The sequence below is a fragment of the Crinia signifera genome, chromosome 12 (genome assembly GCF_055691185.1).
Source record: "Crinia signifera chromosome 12, ASM5569118v1, whole genome shotgun sequence".
NCBI lineage: Eukaryota > Metazoa > Chordata > Amphibia > Anura > Myobatrachidae > Crinia > Crinia signifera.
The window spans coordinates 1,638,254-1,663,953 of record NC_139228.1 but is presented as its reverse complement, the minus strand read 5'-3'; the positions used below and the strand labels follow the sequence as shown (position 1 = coordinate 1,663,953).

Below are 25,700 nucleotides of genomic sequence, written 5' to 3'. Positions count from 1 at the left end.
CCAACGTGTGCGTTCTCCATCAGAGCTAATCTTCCTTCCAGTGAGTGTATGTAAAGGCCCATACACACTAGTAGGATTTTCATTTCAAAAGACTTTGCACCCCAGGCAAAAATTCATTTTAATGTGCAAAAAGAAGCCAAGGAAAACCTCCAAAAGGCATCAAATTACAGATTAGACATTCTTATAACATGTCAAAAAAAAAAGTCTGATTTTATTTCCATTTACACTTTCAAAATAACAGAAAATAAAAAATGGCGTCTGCAAAAGTTTGGGCACCCTGCAGAGTTTATAGCATGCACCGCCCCCTTTGGACAGCTGAGACCTGGCAGTGTCATGGATTGTTCTCATTCATCGTCTGGAAAGACCAGGTGATGTCAATCTCAAAGGTTTTAAAAGCCCAGACTCATCTGACCTTGCCCCAACAATCAGCACCATGGGTTCCTCTAAGCAGTTGTGTAGAACACTGAAACTGAGAATAGTTGATGCTCACAAAGCAGGAGAAGGCTAAAAAGAAGATAGCAAAGCGTTATCAGATGCCCATATCCTCTGTTAGGAATGTAATTAAGAAATGGCCGTCATCAGGAATCTGGAAGACCAAGAAAAATATCAGACAGAACAGCTCGCAGGATTGTGAGAAAAGCAAGACAAAATCCACGATCCCTCCAGGAAGATCTGGCAGACACTGGATTTGTGCTACACTATTCCTCTATAAAGAGATACTTGTACAAATATGGTCTTCATGGAAGAGTCCTCAGAAGAAAACCTCTTCTACGTCCTCACCACAAAAATCAGCGTTTGAAGTTTGCAAATGAACATATAGACAAGCCGATGCATTTTGGAATTAAGTTCTGTGGACCGATGAGGTTAAAATAGAGCTTTTTGGCCAGAATGAGCAAAGGTACGTTTGGAGAAGGAAGGGCAGATAATTTAATGAAAAGAACCTCTGTCCAACTGTTAAGTATGGTATTGGATCAATCATGCTTTGGGGTTGTATTGCAGTCAGTGGCTCAGGGAACATTTCACAATTAGAAGGAAAAATGGATTCAATAAGATTCCAGCTAATATTGGACGCTAACTTGATGCCATCTGTGAAAAAGCTGAAGTTAAATAGAGGCTGGCTTCTACAAATGGGTAATGATCCTAAACACACCTCAAAATCCATGGTGGATTACATCAAGAGGCGTAAACTGAAGGTTTTGTCATGGCCTTCACAATCTCCTGACCTCAGCATAATTGAAAATCTATGGATAGACCTTAAAAGAGCCGTGCGTCACAGGCAGCCCAGGAATCTCAAAGAACTGGAAGACTTTTGTAAGTAAGAATGGACGACGATACCGCAAACAAGAATTGAAAGACTCTTGGCTGGCTACAAAGACCATTTACAAGCTGTGATACTTGCCAAAGGGGGCAGTACAAGGTATTAACTCTGCAGGGTGCCCAAACTTTTGCAGACGCCATTTTCTGTTATTTTGAAAGTGGAAATGATGGAAATAAAATCAGACTTTTTTTGACATGTTATAAGAATGTCTAATCTGTCATTTGATGCCTTTTGGAGGTTTTTCCATCTTTCCATTGCTTCTTTTTGCATATTAACATTTTAGCAATTGTCCACACATGCAGCCGTCCGACTCGATCAGAATAAGGGCCAATGTAAGAGCTATGAGATGAACCAGATAAAAGATCAATACTATGTGTTTAGAGTTAACAAAACATGATCATTATAACATTATGTAAATACCTATAAAATCACTGGAGAGTCCTGTGTAGGTGATAAGTATACTAGTATAAGAAGGTACTTACAGTAGGAGGCACTTACAGCAGGAGGTACTTACAGCAGGAGGCACTTACAGTAGGAGGTAGGAAGAGCATCCCCAACGCGTTTCGTCTTAAAACCATCAAGAAGGAAGAGTTATTGGATTTATACCCCTTTCACTCGGAACATCAAATTACCGGGTAAAGCAGTTCTACCCAGTAATTTATTCTGTGTGAAAGGGTCAACCAGGGTCTTAACCCTTTGATTGCCAACACCTCTGAGAGAAGTGCCAGCGTCGCGCGCATTTATTATATAAATTTAAATAAAAAAAAGATGTTATTTCCTAAATAAGGTAAACGTTACAGATTATGATGAATAAAAATGTTTGCTTGCCAATTTTCACACCTAATTTGACATTTCCTTGGCACTCAAAGGGTTTAATCCCGGGTTGCCGACCATGGTCTGTACCAGGTTCGGTGATCTGGGTTGACCCTTTCACACTAAAGAAATATCTGTGTAATTCAGCAAATTACCGGGTTGACCATTTTTACCAATTTGCTGCTCTGTGTGAAAGGGTCTCAGAATGTACCCGGCAAAATGACCCGGCATGCAAAATGCCGGGTCATTATTTATTTATTAACAGTTTGTTATATAGCACACACATATTCTGCAGCGCTGTACAGAGAATATTTGAACACTCACATCAGTCCCTACCCCAGTGGAGCTTACACTCTATATGGACCTAATTCGCGTTAATACGCTGCCATGTGAATTTGCAGGGAAGCACGATGTTTTGCATCTGCAAACGCATTTATGCACATGTGCAAATGCCAGGTGCGAACGGGCGTGGGGCGGCAGTGGATAGAGGAGTTCCCATTAAATTGCTGGGCGTTCCAAGGGAAATAAGGCGGTGACACAACGGCAGGGGGCGGGCAGCTGCCAGGACAGGATGGCAGCTGCCCGCCCTGTACTCGCACAGGGCGCACACAAAGCTACGCCACCTGACAGTATCTTTGTTTTGCGTGTACGTTTCACATCTTTCGATGGTCGGCGACCATCGAATGATATGGGTCTCACCCACCCCCAAGGCTCCGAATGGATGTTTATGCAAAACAGCCATGCTGGCACATTCGCCATGAGAACGGCCCGTGGGCTTAAAAAACAGAATAAGGTCCTATATTCCCTACCACATGTACACGCGCACACAGACATTCTAGGGCTAATTTTGTTGGTAGCCGATTTACCCACCAGTATATTTTAGAATTATGGGAGGAAACCAGAGTACCCGGAGGAAACCCACGCAAGTATGGGGAGAACATACAAACTCCGCACATATGGGGTCATGGTGGGAATGGAACCCGTGACCTCAGCGCTGTGAAGCAGTAATGCTAACCATTACGTCGGGTCTCATGTGTGGAAGTGGTACTAGAGGAATAATGACATTTTTACTTTTACCGCGTACTGACAACATAGCGGCCTCCACGACGAGCTTCAGCCTCCTGTTGTGTCCCATTGCACAATTTAGGCAGATTATTATTGGCACCGACATAGAAGGATATAAGAGGTGTGGGTAATCCTGACGCTGATGGAGTGAGCTGCAGTGTCTCATAGCTGTAACCTCCCCAGTATGTGACAGAACTTATATATATATATATATAGTCTCATAGCTGTAACCTCTTATCTATCCCGGGAACCTCCCCAGTATGTGACAGAACTTATATATATATAGTCTCATAGCTGTAACCTCTTATCTATCCCGGAAACCTCCCCAGTATGTGACAGAACATATATATATATATATATATATATATATATATATATATATATATATATATATATAGTCTCATAGCTGTAACCTCTTATCTATCCCAGAAACCTCCCCAGTATGTGACAGAACTTATATATATATATATATATATATATATATAGTCTCATAGCTGTAACCTCTTATCTATCCCAGAAACCTCCCCAGTATGTGACAGAACTTATATATATATAGTCTCATAGCTGTAACCTCTTATCTATCCCGGAAACCTCCCCAGTATGTGACAGAACTTATATATATATATATATATATATATATATATATATATATATATATATATATATATAAAATAGTAGTCCAGAGCACTCACCACTTTTGCAGGTAAAAAAAGTTATTTATTCATTCCAACATATAGATGTGCCAACGTTTCGGACCTCTATGGGACCTTAGTCATGGCAATGTTCTCACATCCAGCACCAAACAGCGTCTGACACCAAGCCACCACCTTCCCACTCTTATAGTACCAGTAATGTGTGATCAACCACACCTGTGGTCATCCTATTAGTGACCCAAATATCTCAATAATGTGTTAGTATCGGAGATTAAACTTACCCAATCCTACATAGTGTAAAGGTATGCTTACCATTATATTTTAGTGCCCATCCGGATCTCACAAAACATCATAAAGTGCTCATATGCATGATCGCGGCTGTGCGTTCCACTGCAGTGGAACGCACCATGGCGCCGCTACTTCCGCCTTACCCCTCACTTCCGGCGGGTACAGCCTGTACCGACGTCTAACCTGCGCGCTCATCCCCTGGAGCGTGCATCGACGTCCCTTCACATGCGTTCCAATTCATTGGTTACTAGGTGCTGACACGCACGCTTGTATAATTCAGCGCACGTCACTGTTCAGTATACCGGAAGGCAATATATCATGCGTTCCAGCGCTCCGGAGCGCACACTACCTCCTGTTGTACTACAATAAGGGACTTGTGGTGGATAAGTATCAGAACGCCCCCAAGTGCAACACATAACATATATCAAATATACTTCACAGAAAATGGAAAAATCTAAAATTTGAAAAATTGTATGTGTACAATACATATGTATATACACCAGAAAAAAACACAAAAAACACACAAAAAAAATATACACAAAAACAATTTAAAATGAGATCTCTCTTCATAGATCTAATATGAACAATATATGCACAGAGGTGTTTTTCACCATATCTCTCTCCAAAATTATCTAGTTCAATGTACTATTATATACATATATTTTATATCTTTTATATTTTTATGTTTTTAGATACCTTCAGTATGGACTTGCACATGTATCCAGACCTATGTTTCTCAGAGAAAACATTTTAATGAGTTGTACTCATTGAGTCCTCTCGGATTAATCGTATCCAATTTGAATATCCAACGGGACTCTTTTTGGAGCAACAATCTTGCTCGGTCTCCTCCTCTCATCAACTTAGGGACATGATCTATTATCATACTTCTCAGGGATGACAGTGGATGTTGGTGTAGTAAGAAGTGACGAGCTACTGGCTTGTCTGACTGACCCGTGTTGTATGCCGCTCGTATGCTTGTTCGATGGTTTGCCATTCGCTCTTTGAAAGAGCAAATGCTCTTTCCCACGTAAATTAATCCACAAGGACATTTCAACAAATAGATCACATACTCAGAAGAACAAGATAAACGATGTCTTATGTCCAATTTGTGTCCTTTATGTGGATGTGTGAAATAACTTCCTGTGAGCATCGATTGGCAAGTTGTACAACCTGTACACTTGAAACAACCTAATTTCGGTTGTGTCAACCAGGTTTGTTTCTGTTCGTCTTTGAAGTTTAACATTGGTCTCATGAGATGATCTCGAATTGTTCTGCCTCTTTTATAGGAGAATAATGTTTTTTTCTCCTTTAGGCCCAGTTTAGGGTCTGTAGACACAATGTCCCAATGTTTCATTACATTCTTTTTAAAAGTAGTAGCTTTGGTGTCATAGGTTGTGGTCACAATCATACGCGGTGGTGATTGGGTAGTATTGCTCATTTCTCTACCCCTTGTGCTCAATCTTCTTGCTTTTTTTAGGTTAGCCTGTACCACTTCAGTGGGATACCCCCTTTCTTGGAACTTATTCGTCATTTCCCTGATTTGTACCTCGGCTTTTTGGGAGTCTGTGTTTGTTCTTAGTACACGTAGGAACTGTGACACCGGTAATCCATCTTTTAATGGCCTCGGATGAAAACTGGTGTAGTATAATAAAGAGTTCCGATCAGTGTCCTTTTTATATAGAGTTGTGCATAACTTCCCCTCCTCCTTGTAGATTGTCACATCCAAAAAATCGATTGATTCCTTATTCACAGTATGAGTGAATCTAATGGGGGTGTTCAAATTGTTCAACTCTTGTATCATATTTTCAAATGACTCCAAGGTGTTTTGCCATATAATAAAAATATCGTCGATAAATCGAAAATATTTTTTAATGTCCCGTCCATAGGTCTGGTATATGTGCATTTCTTCAAATTCTGCCATGAAGATATTGGCGTAAACCGGGGCTAAATTCGAGCCCATAGCGGTCCCTTTCTGTTGAATATAATAATTCTTTCCATACTGAAAATGGTTTTGGGTCAACACTAGCTCAATGAGGTCACAGATAAACTCAATCGGTGGACCAATAAACTCAGTTTCTATCAATCTCTTCCTCACAGCATTTATCCCCTCTTTATGTGGTATCACTGTGTAGAGTGATGAGACATCAAGCGTTGCGAATAATGTCTCATCCTCCGTTATATCCACCATTTCTAATTTGGATAAAAAATCCAACGTGTCTTTGAAATAACTGGGGATATTCCTCACAGTGGGTTGTAACAACTGATCGATAAATTGTGCAATTGGCTGGAGTACAGACCCCCTGGCCGATATAATCGGTCGACCAGGAGGCCTGTCTAACCGTTTATGCACTTTTGGCAAAGAGTACATAATGGGGCAGATCGGTTCATCTACTTTTAGATAATTTTTCAAGGTATCTTCTATCCAACCTGCCGTATGGGCCTGGTCTATGTATAGATCAACCTTTTTTTTGATGTTATGTATCGGGTTTTTCTCAATACGGGTGTATATGGAGTCATCACTCAATTGGGACCTGATCTCGTCGTCATAATCCTTATAGTTCATGACCACCACCGCCCCGCCCTTATCTGCGGGGCGTATCACGATGTTGTTGTTAAAGTGATTTAAGGGCCATTCGTTGTGAATAATCTAAGTTATCGAACTCCCGTTTTGGCGATCTAGATGATTGATTGTCGTGGTCAATCATTCGCAAGAATGTTTTGATATTTGGGTTGTTGGAGTTAGGATCGAAAGTACTAGGCTTTCTCAAGATCTGTTTTTTATCTGTTTCATCAACGGTTTCTACTTCCTTAAAATGATCTCTCAATCTAAGTTTCCTACCCAATCTGTATTGATCAATTGTGTTATCAAATTTATCTCTAGTAAAGATCGGTACGAATCCAAGTCCCATATTGAGTAATGACTCCTCTCCAGCAGTCAATTGATGGTCTGATATGTTAATAACCGTATTTATTGGAAGCGTGTTCTTCCCGCTCTTTTTGTACCCGCCCCTCCGCGTGTGCGGTCTGGGGCGTTTCTTCTTCGATTGTATGTACCCCTGCGGCCACCCTCCTCTAAAAAATTATGTGAACCTGTTCCACTGGGTGGTAATCTGCTCCCTTCTGCTTCTGAGGAAGATTGTGAAGAATAAGTATCTACCGTATATATCGGTCTTGAACGATAATTACGTCGGGGATACCTCTGTGTATCACCCGATAACCACCGGTATACAGTGTGCTGTTTGTAATCCAAATTTACAGTTTCTAGTTTTTTCCTTTTAAATGAAATTAATTCATTTCTGTAATGATCAATGCTTGAATTTAATTTATCAATCCATTTTTCTGTTTTATCTTCTATTAAAACTGGATGGACTGCTATTTTCACATCCTTAAGTTCTAATCTGACTTGGTCCAGTTGTTTCAAGTGTACAGGTTGTACAACTTGCCAATCAATGCTCACAGGAAGTTATTTCACACATCCACATAAAGGACACAAATTGGACATAAGACATCGTTTATCTTGTTCTTCTGAGTATGTGATCTATTTGTTGAAATGTCCTTGTGGATTAACTTACGTGGGAAAGAGCATTTGCTCTTTCAAAGAGCGAATGGCAAACCATCGAACAAGCATACGAGCGGCATACAACACGGGTCAGTCAGACAAGCCAGTAGCTCGTCACTTCTTACTACACCAACATCCACTGTCATCCCTGAGAAGTATGATAATAGATCATGTCCCTAAGTTGATGAGAGGAGGAGACCGAGCAAGATTGTTGCTCCAAAAAGAGTCCCGTTGGATATTCAAATTGGATACGATTAATCCGAGAGGACTCAATGAGTACAACTCATTAAAATGTTTTCTCTGAGAAACATAGGTCTGGATACATGTGCAAGTCCATACTGAAGTTATCTAAAAACATAAAAATATAAAAGATATAAAATATATGTATATAATAGTACATTGAACTAGATAATTTTGGAGAGAGATATGGTGAAAAACACCTCTGTGCATATATTGTTCATATTAGATCTATGAAGAGAGATCTCATTTTAAATTGTTTTTGTGTATATTTTTTTTGTGTGTTTTTTGTGTTTTTTCTGGTGTATATACATATGTATTGTACACATACAATTTTTCAAATTTTAGATTTTTCCATTTTCTGTGAAGTATATTTGATATATGTTATGTGTTGCACTTGGGGGCGTTCTGATACTTATCCACCACAAGTCCCTTATTGTAGTACAACAGGAGGTAGTGTGCGCTCCGGAGCGCTGGAACGCATGATATATTGCCTTCCGGTATACTAAACAGTGACGTGCGCTGAATTATACAAGCATGCGTGTCAGCACCTAGTAACCAATGAATTGGAACGCATGTGAAGGGACGTCGATGCACGCTCCAGGGGATGAGCGCGCAGGTTAGACGTCGGTACAGGCTGTACCCGCCGGAAGTGAGGGGTAAGGCGGAAGTAGCGGCGCCATGGTGCGTTCCACTGCAGTGGAACGCACAGCCGCGATCATGCATATGAGCACTTTATGATGTTTTGTGAGATCCGGATGGGCACTAAAATATAATGGTAAGCATACCTTTACACTATGTAGGATTGGGTAAGTTTAATCTCCGATACTAACACATTATTGAGATATTTGGGTCACTAATAGGATGACCACAGGTGTGGTTGATCACACATTACTGGTACTATAAGAGTGGGAAGGTGGTGGCTTGGTGTCAGACGCTGTTTGGTGCTGGATGTGAGAACATTGCCATGACTAAGGTCCCATAGAGGTCCGAAACGTTGGCACATCTATATGTTGGAATGAATAAATAACTTTTTTTACCTGCAAAAGTGGTGAGTGCTCTGGACTACTATTTTCTGGATTGTGTACCACGGAGTTACCAGTGGGATATGGGAGCACCCCATGACTAAGATCTACAGAACTGTGAGTGCATATTGGACTGACTTGTATATATATATATATATATATATATATATATATACAGTATATATATATATGTCTCATAGCTGTAACCTCTTATCTATCCCAGAAACCTCCCCAGTATGTGACAGAACTTATATATATATATATATATATATATAGTCTCATAGCTGTAACCTCTTATCTATCCCAGAAACCTCCCCAGTATGTGACAGAACTTATATATATATAGTCTCATAGCTGTAACCTCTTATCTATCCCAGAAACCTCCCCAGTATGTGACAGAACTTATATATATATATATATATAGTCTCATAGCTGTAACCTCTTATCTATCCCGGAAACCTCCCCAGTATGTGACAGAACTTATATATATATATAGTCTCATAGCTGTAACCTCTTATCTATCCCGGGAACCTCCCCAGTATGTGACAGAACTTATATATAGATATATATATATATATATACAGCCAGGGAGTTCAGCACTCACATCCAAAAGTGTTGAAGATAGGGGTGCACAACAAGGGTCATCCAAGCCAGATGGCCAAATAATAAATGCAGGTGCTTAATGAAAAGCGGAGGCACTCACCAAAATGCAGAGGAGTCAGTCACTTTTATTCAGTGGTCATATCATGATATGACCACTGAATAAAAGTGACTGACTCCTCTGCATTTTGGTGAGTGCCTCCGCTTTTCATTAAGCACCTGCATTTATATATATATATATATATATATATATATATAATATATATAGATATTTCTAGGAGTTTCAGCTTCACAGTGATGCAGTTTTCATGCAAATCGGTTAAGTCGTTTTTGTACCAACTTAGGGGGTAATTCAGCTTCACTGCCCAGACCGAGACACCCCTCCCTCATTCGTGACTCACAAGTCTCTTTCCACCAACGGCACATTTTGCAAACCTGTTTTTCAAACCGTGTCAATAAAGTTTTTTTAAATTATATAGACACAACCCCTGTTGCTACGGAAGTGATTACAAGATGGGTGTTTGTGTGTTGACAGTATCCAAGGCAACAGTCCTGGAGGCAGAAGCACGTGTGCCTGGCTGCAGGGTGGGTGCTACATTTATTTCTTTTTATTAGCCATCACTTGCATATATTATTTATCGTAACCCTTATTTGTACAGAGTACACATATGCCATAGCACTGTCACATCAGTTCCTGCCCCAGGGAGCTTACAATCTATAATCCATACACACTAGAGCCGTGGTTCCATACCTCCCAACATGATCCATGCCAGGAGGGACAAGATGCTGTTTCTGGACATCCATGCCAGTGGCAGCTGCAGGGCTGCAGCACAGTCCACAATTTAGAGAGGGGAGCCCCACCAACTGCCACCCTAAACAGCACAGTCCGGACTCGCTGGCAGGTGTGGCTCCCCTATATTAATTTGCGACAGTGGTGCAGTCCCACCTCTGCAACTGCAGCTGGCAAGTGGCAAGGAAGCCCAGGAGCAGAGCATTTCGTCCCTCCTGGAATGGGTCATGTTGGGAGGTATGTGGTTCTCAAACACATTCCTCGGGACCCCGCATAGTTCATGGTTTCCAGGTCACCCGGCAGCTGCACAGGTGCACTCATTACTGGCTAACACATTTTAATAGATCCGCAGGTGGAGGTAATTTACCTTGTGATTCTGTGAGACCTGCAAAACATGCACTGTGCGGGGTCCTGAGGACCGAGTGTGAGAAGCTGTGCACTAGGGTTAATGTCTGTCGAAGCCAGTAACCTACCAGTACGGTTTCAGAGTGTGAGTGGAAGCCGGAGCACCTGGGGAGAGTACATACAAACCACACACAGACAGGGCAATAGATAGACTCAAATCCATGGCCCCCACGCACGCTATATCTGGATATATGTCAGCCTATTAGCCTATTAGTAGGCCTCATGTACTCCACAACTATAGATCACCTATCCGGTTATCGCGGTTTATATTAACGCTATACATTGACCTGTACATTGGCCGACATGCATCTTGTTCACAATGACGCACTGAGGTGTATAAACCAACATCCCTGTTGCTGGTCACTGGTGTATTCTACAGGACAGATGTATCAATAAAGAGGATAGGGGAGGTTGCCCGTAGCAACCAATCCACTTCTACCTATCTTATATAGAAAGATCATGGTTGATAAAGGCTGAGTGGTTGGGTACCTAACCTGTGACCTTTATTAGGCTGACAGCATATGGCCGACATGCTTAGGTTGACAGATTAAAAAGGTCAACATAAAAGTAATTCAAACATGGTGGACGCTTTTTGGGCTTGTCACACATGGCCATTTATTGGGAATAGTGGCGAGGAGCCGCATATGTATCATAGAAACCTTTTTTCAACCATTTTTGTGTCAACCAATGTCCTGTCAACATTAAGAACTGTCTACCTAGGCAGTGTAGATTATACCACACCAAATTGGTTGCTATGGACAAATTCCCCATCTGTTCTCTGCAGAAGGTTTGATGCATCTCCCCCTGGGCCACATTTATCAATCTTCAAAAGGTGATAGAGTGGACAGTGATAAACAACCAGCTCCTAACTGCCATGGTACAGGCTGGGTCTGAAAAATGACAGGTAGGAGCTGATGGGCTGGCATGTTTACTATTGGTGGAGCCACTTCCCCTCTAACCTCTTTCTCCTCAGACACCGATGATGACGATGATGATGACCACCAGGAGGCTACAACACACAAGAAGCATGACACAGGTGTGTATGCCCCCTCCCCTCCGTCCCCATCTGCCCCCCTCCCCAGGACATTTTGTGATTTGACCGGCTGTGTTTCCCTTGCAGAGAGACGACCTGCTGCGGGCTGCGGAGATGGAACTACAGCGGTATACCGGCAGCACACACCGCTATACCGTCTGAGTGGCGGACCTTTTATTGTTCATAACGTTATATGTGATAAAGTATTACATCTAGGGCGGCGATTTCCCGAGGGGCGTTTTATGGAGGGTGGACGTGGCCTATACATGTAATAACGTATAAGTACTAGTGTACAATGCGGAGATTATGGCTAACATCCGCCTACACGGTTATTAGCAACCGCTGCGCTGTCCTTGTGTCACATATAACTTCTATAATGGGTGCAATGATCTGCAGCAGGGATCTGTAATACTCTGCAGCTCCGCTCAGCAGTCACATGTCTTCCTTATAACCAGCTCTCCGTGGTGAATTACACGCCATCTACTCAAATGCCCTTATTCAGATCTCATCGCAGTACAAATTTGTTCTCAAAATTGGCAAAACCATGAAAACCATGTGCTTATTTTTACACTGCAAGTTAGATTTAAGTTTCAACACACCCCACCCAAGTTTAACTCTCTCTGCACATGTTACATCTGCCCCACCTGCAGTGCACATGGATTTGCCCATTTTGAGAACAAATTTGTACTGTGACCAGATCTGAACAAGGGCCAAAGACACATGTACTAACCCTTGGAGAGAGATAAAGTATCGGCCAATCAGCTCCTGTCAATTTCAAACACAACCTGTACCCTCCCTAACCCCACTCTCTCCCTCTCTAACCACACTCTCTCCCCAGCGTTCTCTCCCACACTGTACATCTACCTCTCTCTTTTCCCTCCTTCCCCCGCCTCTCTCCCCTGGCTTGCTGTCCCTCAGTTTCACCTCTACCCCTCTCCCTCGCACTCTCTTTACCTCTCTAACGGCACTCCCTCCCTCCTTCTCTAACCACACTCTCTCCCCAGCGTTCTCTCCCACACTGTACATCTACCTCTCTCTTTTACCTCCTTCCCCCTCCTCTCTCCCCCGGCTTGCTCTCCCTCAGTTTCCCTCTACCCCTCTCCCTCGCACTCTCTTTACCTCTCTAACCGCACTCCCTCCCTCCTTCTCTAACCACACTCTCTCCCCAGCGTTCTCTCCCACACTGTACATCTACCTCTCTCTTTTACCTCCTTCCCCCTTCTCTCCCCCCCGGCTTGCTCTCCCTCAGTTTCCCTCTACCCCTCTCCCTCGCACTCTCTTTACCTCTCTAACGGCACTCCCTCCCTCCTTCTCTAACACACTCTCTCCCCAGCGTTCTCTCCCACACTGTACATCTACCTCTCTCTTTTCCCTCCTTCCCCCGCCTCTCTCCCCTGGCTTGCTCTCCCTCAGATTCACCTCTACCCCTCTCCCTCGCACTCTCTTTACCTCTCTAACGGCACTCCCTCCCTCCTTCTCTAACCACACTCTCTCCCCAGCGTTCTCTCCCACACTGTACATCTACCTCTCTCTTTTACCTCCTTCCCCCTCCTCTCTCCCCCAGCTTGCTCTCCCTCAGTTTCCCTCTACCCCTCTCCCTCGCACTCTCTTTACCTCTCTAACGGCACTCCCTCCCTCCTTCTCTAACACACTCTCTCCCCAGCGTTCTCTCCCACACTGTACATCTACCTCTCTCTTTTACCTCCTTCCCCCTTCTCTCACCCCGGCTTGCTCTCCCTCAGTTTCCCTCTACCCCTCTCCCTTGCACTCTCTTTACCTCTCTAACGGCACTCCCTCCCTCCTTCTCTAACACACTCTCTCCCCAGCGTTCTCTCCCACACTGTACATCTACCTCTCTCTTTTCCCTCCTTCCCCCTCCTCTCTCCCCTGGCTTGCTCTCCCTCAGTTTCACCTCTACCCCTCTTCCTCGCACTCTCTTTACCTCTCTAACGGCACTCCCTCCCTCCTTCTCTAACCATACTCTCTCCCCAGCGTTCTCTCCCACACTGTACATCTACCTCTCTCTTTTACCTCCTTCCCCCTCCTCTCTCCCCCGGCTTGCTCTCCCTCAGTTTCCCTCTACCCCTCTTCCTCGCACTCTCTTTACCTCTCTAACCGCACTCCCTCCCTCCTTCTCTAACCACACTCTCTCCCCAGCGTTCTCTCCCACACTGTACATCTACCTCTCTCTTTTACCTCCTTCCCCCTCCTCTCTCCCCCGGCTTGCTCTCCCTCAGTTTCACCTCTACCCCTCTCCCTCGCACTCTCTTTACCTCTCTAACCCCACTCTCTCCCTCTCTAGCCATACTCTCTCCCCAGCGTTCTCTCCCACACTGTACATCTACCTCTCTCTTTTACCTCCTTCCCCCTTCTCTCCCCCCCGGCTTGCTCTCCCTCAGTTTCCCTCTACCCCTCTCCCTCGCACTCTCTTTACCTCTCTAACGGCACTCACTCCCTCCTTCTCTAACACACTCTCTCCCCAGCGTTCTCTCCCACACTGTACATCTACCTCTCTCTTTTCCCTCCTTCCCCCTCCTCTCTCCCCTGGCTTGCTCTCCCTCAGTTTCACCTCTACCCCTCTCCCTCGCACTCTCTTTACCTCTCTAACGGCACTCCCTCCCTCCTTCTCTAACCACACTCTCTCCCCAGCGTTCTCTCCCACACTGTACATCTACCTCTCTCTTTTACCTCCTTCCCCCTCCTCTCTCCCCCGGCTTGCTCTCCCTCAGTTTCCCTCTACCCCTCTTCCTCGCACTCTCTTTACCTCTCTAACCGCACTCCCTCCCTCCTTCTCTAACCACACTCTCTCCCCAGCGTTCTCTCCCACACTGTACATCTACCTCTCTCTTTTACCTCCTTCCCCCTCCTCTCTCCCCCAGCTTGCTCTCCCTCAGTTTCCCTCTACCCCTCTCCCTCGCACTCTCTTTACCTCTCTAACCGCACTCCCTCCTTCTCTAACCACACTCTCTCCCCAGCGTTCTCTCCCACACTGTACATCTACCTCTCTCTTTTACCTCCTTCCCCCTCCTCTCTCCCCCGGCTTGCTCTCCCTCAGTTTCCCTCTACCCCTCTCCCTCGCACTCTCTTTACCTCTCTAACGGCACTCCCTCCCTCCTTCTCTAACACACTCTCTCCCCAGCGTTCTCTCCCACACTGTACATCTACCTCTCTCTTTTCCCTCCTTCCCCCTCCTCTCTCCCCTGGCTTGCTCTCCCTCAGTTTCACCTCTACCCCTCTCCCTCGCACTCTCTTTACCTCTCTAACGGCACTCCCTCCTTCTCTAACCACACTCTCTCCCCAGCGTTCTCTCCCACACTGTACATCTACCTCTCTCTTTTACCTCCTTCCCCCTCCTCTCTCCCCCGGCTTGCTCTCCCTCAGTTTCCCTCTACCCCTCTTCCTCGCACTCTCTTTACCTCTCTAACCGCACTCCCTCCCTCCTTCTCTAACCACACTCTCTCCCCAGCGTTCTCTCCCACACTGTACATCTACCTCTCTCTTTTACCTCCTTCCCCCTCCTCTCTCCCCCGGCTTGCTCTCCCTCAGTTTCCCTCTACCCCTCTCCCTCGCACTCTCTTTACCTCTCTAACCGCACTCTCCCTCCCTCCTTCTCTAACACACTCTCTCCCCAGCGTTCTCTCCCACACTGTACATCTACCTCTCTCTTTTACCTCCTTCCCCCTCCTCTCTCCCCCAGCTTGCTCTCCCTCAGTTTCCCTCTACCCCTCTCCCTCGCACTCTCTTTACCTCTCTAACCGCACTCCCTCCCTCCTTCTCTAACCACACTCTCTCCCCAGCGTTCTCTCCCACACTGTACATCTACCTCTCTCTTTTACCTCCTTCCCCCTCCTCTCTCCCCCAGCTTGCTCTCCCTCAGTTTCCCTCTACCCCTCTCCCTCGCACTCTCTTTACCTCTCTAACCGCACTCCCTCCCTCCTTCTCTAACCACACTCTCTCCCCAGCGTTCTCTCCCACACTGTACATCTACCTCTCTCTTTTACCTCCTTCCCCCTCCTCTCTCCCCCGGCTTGCTCTCCCTCAGTTTCCCTCTACCCCTCTCCCTCGCACTCTCTTTACCTCTCTAACGGCACTCCCTCCCTCCTTCTCTAACACACTCTCTCCCCAGCGTTCTCTCCCACACTGTACATCTACCTCTCTCTTTTCCCTCCTTCCCCCTCCTCTCTCCCCTGGCTTGCTCTCCCTCAGTTTCACCTCTACCCCTCTCCCTCGCACTCTCTTTACCTCTCTAACGGCACTCCCTCCCTCCTTCTCTAACCACACTCTCTCCCCAGCGTTCTCTCCCACACTGTACATCTACCTCTCTCTTTTACCTCCTTCCCCCTCCTCTCTCCCCCGGCTTGCTCTCCCTCAGTTTCCCTCTACCCCTCTTCCTCGCACTCTCTTTACCTCTCTAACCGCACTCCCTCCCTCCTTCTCTAACCACACTCTCTCCCCAGCGTTCTCTCCCACACTGTACATCTACCTCTCTCTTTTACCTCCTTCCCCCTTCTCTCCCCCCCGGCTTGCTCTCCCTCAGTTTCCCTCTACCCCTCTCCCTCGCACTCTCTTTACCTCTCTAACGGCACTCCCTCCCTCCTTCTCTAACACACTCTCTCCCCAGCGTTCTCTCCCACACTGTACATCTACCTCTCTCTTTTCCCTCCTTCCCCCGCCTCTCTCCCCTGGCTTGCTCTCCCTCAGTTTCACCTCTACCCCTCTCCCTCGCACTCTCTTTACCTCTCTAACGGCACTCCCTCCCTCCTTCTCTAACCACACTCTCTCCCCAGCGTTCTCTCCCACACTGTACATCTACCTCTCTCTTTTACCTCCTTCCCCCTCCTCTCTCCCCCAGCTTGCTCTCCCTCAGTTTCCCTCTACCCCTCTCCCTCGCACTCTCTTTACCTCTCTAACGGCACTCCCTCCCTCCTTCTCTAACACACTCTCTCCCCAGCGTTCTCTCCCACACTGTACATCTACCTCTCTCTTTTCCCTCCTTCCCCCTCCTCTCTCCCCTGGCTTGCTCTCCCTCAGTTTCCCTCTACCCCTCTCCCTCGCACTCTCTTTACCTCTCTAACGGCACTCCCTCCCTCCTTCTCTAACACACTCTCTCCCCAGCGTTCTCTCCCACACTGTACATCTACCTCTCTCTTTTACCTCCTTCCCCCTTCTCTCCCCCCCGGCTTGCTCTCCCTCAGTTTCCCTCTACCCCTCTCCCTTGCACTCTCTTTACCTCTCTAACGGCACTCCCTCCCTCCTTCTCTAACACACTCTCTCCCCAGCGTTCTCTCCCACACTGTACATCTACCTCTCTCTTTTCCCTCCTTCCCCCTCCTCTCTCCCCTGGATTGCTCTCCCTCAGTTTCACCTCTACCCCTCTCCCTCACACTCTCTTTACCTCTCTAACGGCACTCCCTCCCTCCTTCTCTAACCATACTCTCTCCCCAGCGTTCTCTCCCACACTGTACATCTACCTCTCTCTTTTACCTCCTTCCCCCTCCTCTCTCCCCCGGCTTGCTCTCCCTCAGTTTCCCTCTACCCCTCTTCCTCGCACTCTCTTTACCTCTCTAACCGCACTCCCTCCCTCCTTCTCTAACCACACTCTCTCCCCAGCGTTCTCTCCCACACTGTACATCTACCTCTCTCTTTTACCTCCTTCCCCCTCCTCTCTCCCCCGGCTTGCTCTCCCTCAGTTTCACCTCTACCCCTCTCCCTCGCACTCTCTTTACCTCTCTAACCCCACTCTCTCCCTCTCTAGCCATACTCTCTCCCCAGCGTTCTCTCCCACACTGTACATCTACCTCTCTCTTTTACCTCCTTCCCCCTTCTCTCCCCCCCGGCTTGCTCTCCCTCAGTTTCCCTCTACCCCTCTCCCTCGCACTCTCTTTACCTCTCTAACGGCACTCCCTCCCTCCTTCTCTAACACACTCTCTCCCCAGCGTTCTCTCCCACACTGTACATCTACCTCTCTCTTTTCCCTCCTTCCCCCTCCTCTCTCCCCTGGCTTGCTCTCCCTCAGTTTCACCTCTACCCCTCTCCCTCGCACTCTCTTTACCTCTCTAACGGCACTCCCTCCCTCCTTCTCTAACAACACTCTCTCCCCAGCGTTCTCTCCCACACTGTACATCTACCTCTCTCTTTTACCTCCTTCCCCCTCCTCTCTCCCCCGGCTTGCTCTCCCTCAGTTTCCCTCTACCCCTCTTCCTCGCACTCTCTTTACCTCTCTAACCGCACTCCCTCCCTCCTTCTCTAACCACACTCTCTCCCCAGCGTTCTCTCCCACACTGTACATCTACCTCTCTCTTTTACCTCCTTCCCCCTCCTCTCTCCCCCAGCTTGCTCTCCCTCAGTTTCCCTCTACCCCTCTCCCTTGCACTCTCTTTACCTCTCTAACCGCACTCCCTCCCTCCTTCTCTAACCACACTCTCTCCCCAGCGTTCTCTCCCACACTGTACATCTACCTCTCTCTTTTACCTCCTTCCCCCTCCTCTCTCCCCCGGCTTGCTCTCCCTCAGTTTCCCTCTACCCCTCTCCCTCGCACTCTCTTTACCTCTCTAACGGCACTCCCTCCCTCCTTCTCTAACACACTCTCTCCCCAGCGTTCTCTCCCACACTGTACATCTACCTCTCTCTTTTCCCTCCTTCCCCCTCCTCTCTCCCCTGGCTTGCTCTCCCTCAGTTTCACCTCTACCCCTCTCCCTCACACTCTCTTTACCTCTCTAACGGCACTCCCTCCTTCTCTAACCACACTCTCTCACCAGCGTTCTCTCCCACACTGTACATCTACCTCTCTCTTTTACCTCCTTCCCCCTCCTCTCTCCCCCGGCTTGCTCTCCCTCAGTTTCCCTCTACCCCTCTTCCTCGCACTCTCTTTACCTCTCTAACCGCACTCCCTCCCTCCTTCTCTAACCACACTCTCTCCCCAGCGTTCTCTCCCACACTGTACATCTACCTCTCTCTTTTACCTCCTTCCCCCTCCTCTCTCCCCCGGCTTGCTCTCCCTCAGTTTCCCTCTACCCCTCTCCCTCGCACTCTCTTTACCTCTCTAACCGCACTCTCCCTCCCTCCTTCTCTAACACACTCTCTCCCCAGCGTTCTCTCCCACACTGTACATCTACCTCTCTCTTTTACCTCCTTCCCCCTCCTCTCTCCCCCGGCTTGCTCTCCCTCAGTTTCACCTCTACCCCTCTCCCTCGCACTCTCTTTACCTCTCTAACCCCACTCTCTCCCTCTCTAGCCATACTCTCTCCCCAGCGTTCTCTCCCACACTGTACATCTACCTCTCTCTTTTACCTCCTTCCCCCTTCTCTCCCCCCCGGCTTGCTCTCCCTCAGTTTCCCTCTACCCCTCTCCCTCGCACTCTCTTTACCTCTCTAACGGCACTCCCTCCCTCCTTCTCTAACACACTCTCTCCCCAGCGTTCTCTCCCACACTGTACATCTACCTCTCTCTTTTACCTCCTTCCCCCTCCTCTCTCCCCCGGCTTGCTCTCCCTCAGTTTCACCTCTACCCCTCTCCCTCGCACTCTCTTTACCTCTCTAACCCCACTCTCTCCCTCTCTAGCCATACTCTCTCCCCAGCGTTCTCTCCCACACTGTACATCTACCTCTCTCTTTTCCCTCCTTCCCTCTCCTCTCTCCCCTGGCTTGCTCTCCCTCAGTTTCACCTCTACCCCTCTCCCTCGCACTCTCTTTACCTCTCTAACGGCACTCCCTCCTTCTCTAACCACACTCTCTCCCCAGCGTTCTCTCCCACACTGTACATCTACCTCTCTCTTTTACCTCCTTCCCCCTCCTCTCTCCCCCGGCTTGCTCTCCCTCAGTTTCCCTCTACCCCTCTCCCTCGCACTCTCTTTACCTCTCTAACCGCACTCTCCCTCCCTCCTTCTCTAACACACTCTCTCCCCAGCGTTCTCTCCCACACTGTACATCTACCTCTCTCTTTTACCTCCTTCCCCCTTCTCTTTACCCCGGCTTGCTCTCCCTCAGTTTCCCTCTACCCCTCTCCCTCGCACTCTCTTTACCTCTCTAACGGCACTCCCTCCCTCCTTCTCTAACCACACTCTCTCTCCCCAGCGTTCTCTCCCACACTGTACATCTACCTCTCTCTTTTCCCTCCTTCCCCCTCCTCTCTCCCCCGGCTTGCTCTCCCTCAGTTTCCCTCTACCCCTCTCCCTCGCACTCTCTTTACCTCTCTAACGGCACTCCCTCCTTCTCTAACCACACTCTCTCCCCAGCGTTCTCTCCCACACTGTACATCTACCTCTCTCTTTTCCCTCCTTCCCCCTCCTCTCTCCCCCGGCTTGCTCTCCCTCAGTTTCCCTCTACCCCTCTCCCTCGCACTCTCTTTACCTCTCTAACGGCACTCCCTCCCTCCTTCTCTAACCACACTCTCTCCCCAGCGTTCTCTCCCACACTGTACATCTACCTCTCTCTTTTACCTCCTTCCCCCTTCTCTTTACCCCGGCTTGCTCTCCCTCAGTTTCCCTCTACCCCTCTCCCTCGCACTCTCTTTACCTCTCTAACGGCACTCCCTCCCTCCTTCTCTAACCACACTCTCTCTCCCCAGCGTTCTCTCCCACACTGTACATCTACCTCTCTCTTTTCCCTCCTTCCCCCTCCTCTCTCCCCCGGCTTGCTCTCCCTCAGTTTCCCTCTACCCCTCTCCCTCGCACTCTCTTTACCTCTCTAACGGCACTCCCTCCTTCTCTAACCACACTCTCTCCCCAGCGTTCTCTCCCACACTGTACATCTACCTCTCTCTTTTCCCTCCTTCCCCCTCCTCTCTCCCCCGGCTTGCTCTCCCTCAGTTTCCCTCTACCCCTCTCCCTCGCACTCTCTTTACCTCTCTAACGGCACTCCCTCCTTCTCTAACCACACTCTCTCCCCAGCGTTCTCTCCCACACTGTACATCTACCTCTCTCTTTTCCCTCCTTCCCCCTCCTCTCTCCCCCGGCTTGCTCTCCCTCAGTTTCCCTCTACTCCTCTCCCTCGCACTCTCTTTACCTCTCTAACGGCACTCTCCCTCCCTCCTTCTCTAACCACACTCTCTCCCCAGCGTTCTCTCCCACACTGTACATCTACCCCTCTCCCTCTCTTTGGGGTACATTTAGTAAGATGGGAGTGCTGTTGAAGATGGGATGTTGCCTACAGAAACAACTAGATTATACGTCTTATTTATTTAGCACCTTCTAGAAGATAATAGATATAATCTGATTGGTTGCCAATAGCAACATCCCATCTGCAATAGAACTCCTATCTTAGTAAATGTCCCCCTTTCAGTTATCCTCTTCCCCCATCTCTCGCTTCCTTTCTCTTCTCTGTCCCTGACTCTTTTTTCATCATTTACCTCTCAGGGGGAAATTTACTAAGATGTGTATTCTACTTCACATGCGATGTTGCTATGGGCAACCAATCAGAATCTACTTCTTATTTATTTATCTAGAAGGTAGTAGACAGGATCTGATTGGTTGCCCATAGCAACATCACATGTGAAGTTAAATACACATCTTAGTAAATTTCCCCCAAAGTCTCTCCCCCTCGCTCTCCTCTTCTCCCTTTGTCTCTTCCCCCTTTCTACCTCTTACTCTCTCCCCCTCGCTCTCCTCTTCTCCCTTTGTCTCTTCCCCCTTACTACCTCTTATTCTCTCCCCCTCGCTCTCCTCTTCTCCCTTTGTCTCTTCCCCCTTTCTACCTCTTATTCTCTCCCCCTCGCTCTCCTCTTCTCCCTTTGTCTCTTCCCACTTTCTACCTCTTATTCTCTCCCCCTCACTCGCCTCTTCTCCCTTTGTCTCTTCCCCCTTTCTACCTATTATTCTCTCCCCCTCGCTCTCCTCTTCTCCCTTTGTCTCTTCCCCCTTTCTACCTCTTATTCTCTCCCCCTCGCTCTCCTCTTCTCCCTTTGTCTCTTCCCCCTTTCTACCTCTTATTCTCTCCCCCTCGCTCTCCTCTTCTCCCTTTGTCCCTTCCCCCTTTCTACCTCTTATTCTCTCCCCCTCGCTCTCCTCTTCTCCCTTTGTCTCTTCCCCCTTTCTACCTCTTATTCTCTCCCCCTCGCTCTCCTCTTCTCCCTTTGTCTCTTCCCCCTTTCTACCTCTTATTCTCTCCCCCTCGCTCACCTCTTCTCCCTGTCTCTTCCCCCATTCTACCTCTTATTCTCTCCCCCTCGCTCTCCTCTTCTCCCTTTGTCTCTTCCCCCTTTCTACCTCTTATTCTCTCCCCCTCGCTCTCCTCTTCTCCCTTTGTCTCTTCCCCCTTACTACCTCTTATTCTCTCCCCCTCGCTCTCCTCTTCTCCCTTTGTCTCTTCCCCCTTTCTACCTCTTACTCTCTCACCCTCGCTCTCCTCTTCTCCCTTTGTCTCTTCCCCCTTTCTACCTCTTACTCTCTCCCCCTCGCTCTCCTCTTCTCCCTTTGTCTCTTCCCCCTTTCTACCTCTTACTCTCTCCCCCTCGCTCTCCTCGACTCCCTTTGTCTCTTCCCCCTTTCTACCTCTTATTCTCTCCCCCTCGCTCTACTCTTCTCCCTTTGTCTCTTCCCCCTTTCTACCTCTTACTCTCTCACCCTCGCTCTCCTCTTCTCCCTTTTTTTCACTTTCCCTTTTCTATCTCTTTCTCCCTCGTTCTCCTCTTCTCCCTTTGTCTCTTCCTCTTTCTACCTCTTATTCTCTCCCCCTCGCTCTCCTCTTCTCCCTTTGTCTCTTCCCCCTTTCTACCTCTTACTCTCTCCCCCTCGCTCTCCTCTTCTCCCTTTGTCTTTTCCCCCTTTCTACCTCTTATTCTCTCCCCCTCGCTCTACTCTTCTCCCTTTGTCTCTTCCCCCTTTCTACCTCTTACTCTCTCACCCTCGCTCTCCTCTTCTCCCTTTTTTTCACTTTCCCTTTTCTATCTCTTTCTCCCTCGTTCTCCTCTTCTCCCTTTGTCTCTTCCTCTTTCTACCTCTTATTCTCTCCCCCTTGCTCTCCTCTTCTCCCTTTGGCTCCCATTTATCATTGATCGCATTTACAATGCGATCTGGGTGGAATATTACCGCCCAGGATCGCATTGTAAAATGTGATCACATCACCTAAATGTATTATTCTGCTAGGTGCAGGGACAGGGCTCCGAAAGGAGCCTGTCCCTGCGAAGTCCTGACCCAGAAGCCGGGGGGTCTGCGTATGCGCGGTTATGCACTGACCCCCCGCGACCCCACTGCCGCTTGGACAGTGCGGTATGTAGCCATAGGCTACAACGGGCTAATGGCGCAAATATTGCTTGATAAATGGGCCCCTTTGTCTCTTCCCACCTCTTACTCTCTCCCCCTCGCTCTCTTCTTCTCCCTTTGTCTCTTCCCACCTCTTACTCTCTCCCCCTCGCTCTCCTCATCTCCCTTTGTCTCTTCCCACCTCTTACTCTTTCCCCTTTGCTCTCCTCGACTCCCTTTGTCTCTTCCCACCTCTTACTCTCTCCCCCTCGCTCTCCTCTTCTCCCTTTGTCTCTTCCCACCTCTTACTCTCTCCCCCTCGCTCTCCTCTTCTCCCTTTGTCTCTTCCCACCTCTTACTCTCTCCCCCTCGCTCTCCTCTTCTCCCTTTGTCTCTTCCCACCTCTTACTCTCTCCCCCTCGCTCTCCTCTTCTCCCTTTGTCTCTTCGCCCTCTCTCCTCCCCTTTTCTGAGCTATCTAGATGACAGTGACATACCAGCTCTATGGAAAGTATGGTGCATTTGGTAACCTACATCCTCCTCCTGTCTCCTTCCCGGATGGTAGAGAACAGGAGCTAAATATCCACAATGCATGGAAGGAGGACGCCAGGGGCACGATCGCCGGCCGGATCCAGAGGCAGCAGAGTGCACAGATGTGTCAAGAACTTAGGATGGCCAATAAGGAACTAGTATTGGTGAGTGTCCAAATCTATTCATGCTGGGTATAACAGGACAGTCAGTCTGTCATAATGTAGTCAGGTTGTGTACAGCAGGAGAGTCATTCTTTCATCCTGTAATCAGGCTGGGTAGAGCAGGAGAGTCATTCTGTCATCGCGCAGTCAGGCTGGGTACAGCAGGAGTGTCATTCTGTCATCGTGTAGTCAGGCTGGGTACAGCAGGAGATTAATTCTGTCATCGCGCAGTCAGGCTGGGTACAGCAGGAGAGTCATGCTGTCATTGCGCAGTCAGGCTGGGTACAGCAGGAGAGTCATTCTGTCATCATGTAGTAAGGTTGGGTACAGCAGGAGAGTCATTCTGTCATCATGTAGTCAGGTTGGGTACAGTAGGAGAGTCATTCTGTCATTGTGTATTCAGTCTGGGTACAGCAGGAGAGTTATTCTGTCATCATATAGTCAGGCTGGGTATAACAGGACAGTTAATGCTGTCATCATGTAGTCAGGTTGGGTACAGCAGGAGAATCATTCTGTCATTGTGTAGTCAGGCTGGGTACAGGAGTGTCATTCTGTCATCATGCATTCAGGTTGGGTACAGCAGGAGAGTCATTCTGTCATTGTGTAGTCAGGTTGGGTACAGCAGGAGAGTCATTCTGTCACCATGCAGTCAGGTTGGGTACAGCAGGATAGTCATTCTATCATCGTGTAGTCAGGTTGGGTACAGGAGAGTAATTCTATCACCGTGCATTCAGGTTGGGTACAGCAGGAGATTAATTCTGTCACCGTGCAGTCAGGTTGGGTACAGCAGTAGAGTCATTCGGTCATCGTCAGGCTGGGTACAGCAGGAGAGTCATTCTATCATTGTGTAGTCAGGCTGGGTACAGCAGGAGAGTCATTCTATCATTGTGTAGTCAGGCTGGGTACAGCAGGAGAGTCAGTCTGTCATCATTTAGTCAGGTTGGGTACAGCAGGAGAGTCATTCTGTCATTGTGTAGTCAGGCTGGGTACAGGAGAGTCATTCTGTCATCATGCATTCAGGTTGGGTACAGCAGGAGAGTCATTCTGTCACCGTGCATTCAGGTTGGGTACAGCAGGATAGTCATTCTGTCATCGTGAAGTCAGGTTGGGTACAGCAGGAGAGTCATTTGGTCATTGTGTAGTTACGGTAGGCTGTGTACAGCAGGAGAGTACTTATGTCATCACCAGGCTGGGTACAGCAGGAGAGTCATTCTATCATCATATAGTCAGGCTGGGTACAGTAGGACAATCAGTCTGTTATTGTGTAATCAGGCTGGGGACAAAGGGACAGTCTACCATCTGGTAGTCAAGCTAGGTACAGCAGGGGAGTCAGTCTGTTATTGTGTAATCAGGCTAGGTATAGCAGGACAGTCATTCTGGGAAGGAAACAGGTTAAAGAAGGTGAAAAAAAATACATGGGGGGGGGGGGGGGGGCAGTTTTGCTGCATTCTGTAAGGTGTACTGATGTCTTCCTCAGGTTCGTAGAGCTGCTCTACAGCACCTCCTGCAGGAGGAACACCAGCAGTACCAGGCGGAGCTTATCAGGCTGGGAAAGACCTTCTTTGGACAGAGACTGTGAGATGCACAGCTTCCAAGATGCCAAGTAGCTGTTAGCACAAGACTATGAATAAAATACCATCCACAACAGCATAGCTGCATTCATTCTCCAGTAGTTATCTTACCCTGGGCATCCCTAATCAGGGAAGCCTGTGCCCAGGCTTACTGAGCATTGAGGACCATGTACTGTATAATAAAAAATGGTGTCACTGCGTGGACATGGGTAAAGCGAAGAGTCCTTTATCCCAGACCAACTACAAGGTCACTGTGCAATATAGTAAAGGTCACATCCTTCACCCAGGCAACTTCACAGCATATATAGTCCAGTTTATTCCTTACAATACTGCTCAGTATATGGCTTATATCAATCATAAGAAAAATGGCAGTGCTACTCAGCGCACAGCAATGATGGCAGTGCTACCCAGCGCACAGCAGTGATTACAGTGCTACCCAGTGCACAGCAGTGATGGCAGTGCTACTCAGCGCACAG

General features: G+C 47.8%; 1 protein-coding gene across 4 annotated transcripts; it reads left to right on the top strand.

Annotated features, from left to right (window-relative positions):
* The first annotated feature begins 10,038 nt into the window (after window positions 1-10,038).
* Window positions 10,039-25,426, top strand: CFAP141 (cilia and flagella associated protein 141). Of its 4 annotated transcripts, none has more exons than XM_083166577.1 (5): window positions 10,039-10,143; window positions 11,727-11,789; window positions 11,874-11,914; window positions 23,527-23,656; window positions 25,131-25,426. In XM_083166577.1, the coding sequence occupies exons 1-5, from the start codon at window positions 10,072-10,074 to the stop codon at window positions 25,230-25,232; spliced, it is 408 nt and encodes a 135-aa protein (XP_083022703.1). In that variant the 5' UTR covers window positions 10,039-10,071; the 3' UTR covers window positions 25,233-25,426. The 4 variants fall into 4 exon arrangements, with proteins under 4 accessions (XP_083022703.1, XP_083022705.1, XP_083022704.1 ...); XM_083166579.1 differs by lacking the exon at window positions 10,039-10,143 and adding an exon at window positions 10,449-10,585; XM_083166578.1 differs by lacking the exon at window positions 10,039-10,143 and adding an exon at window positions 10,578-10,659.
* The last annotated feature ends 274 nt before the right edge of the window (window positions 25,427-25,700 follow it).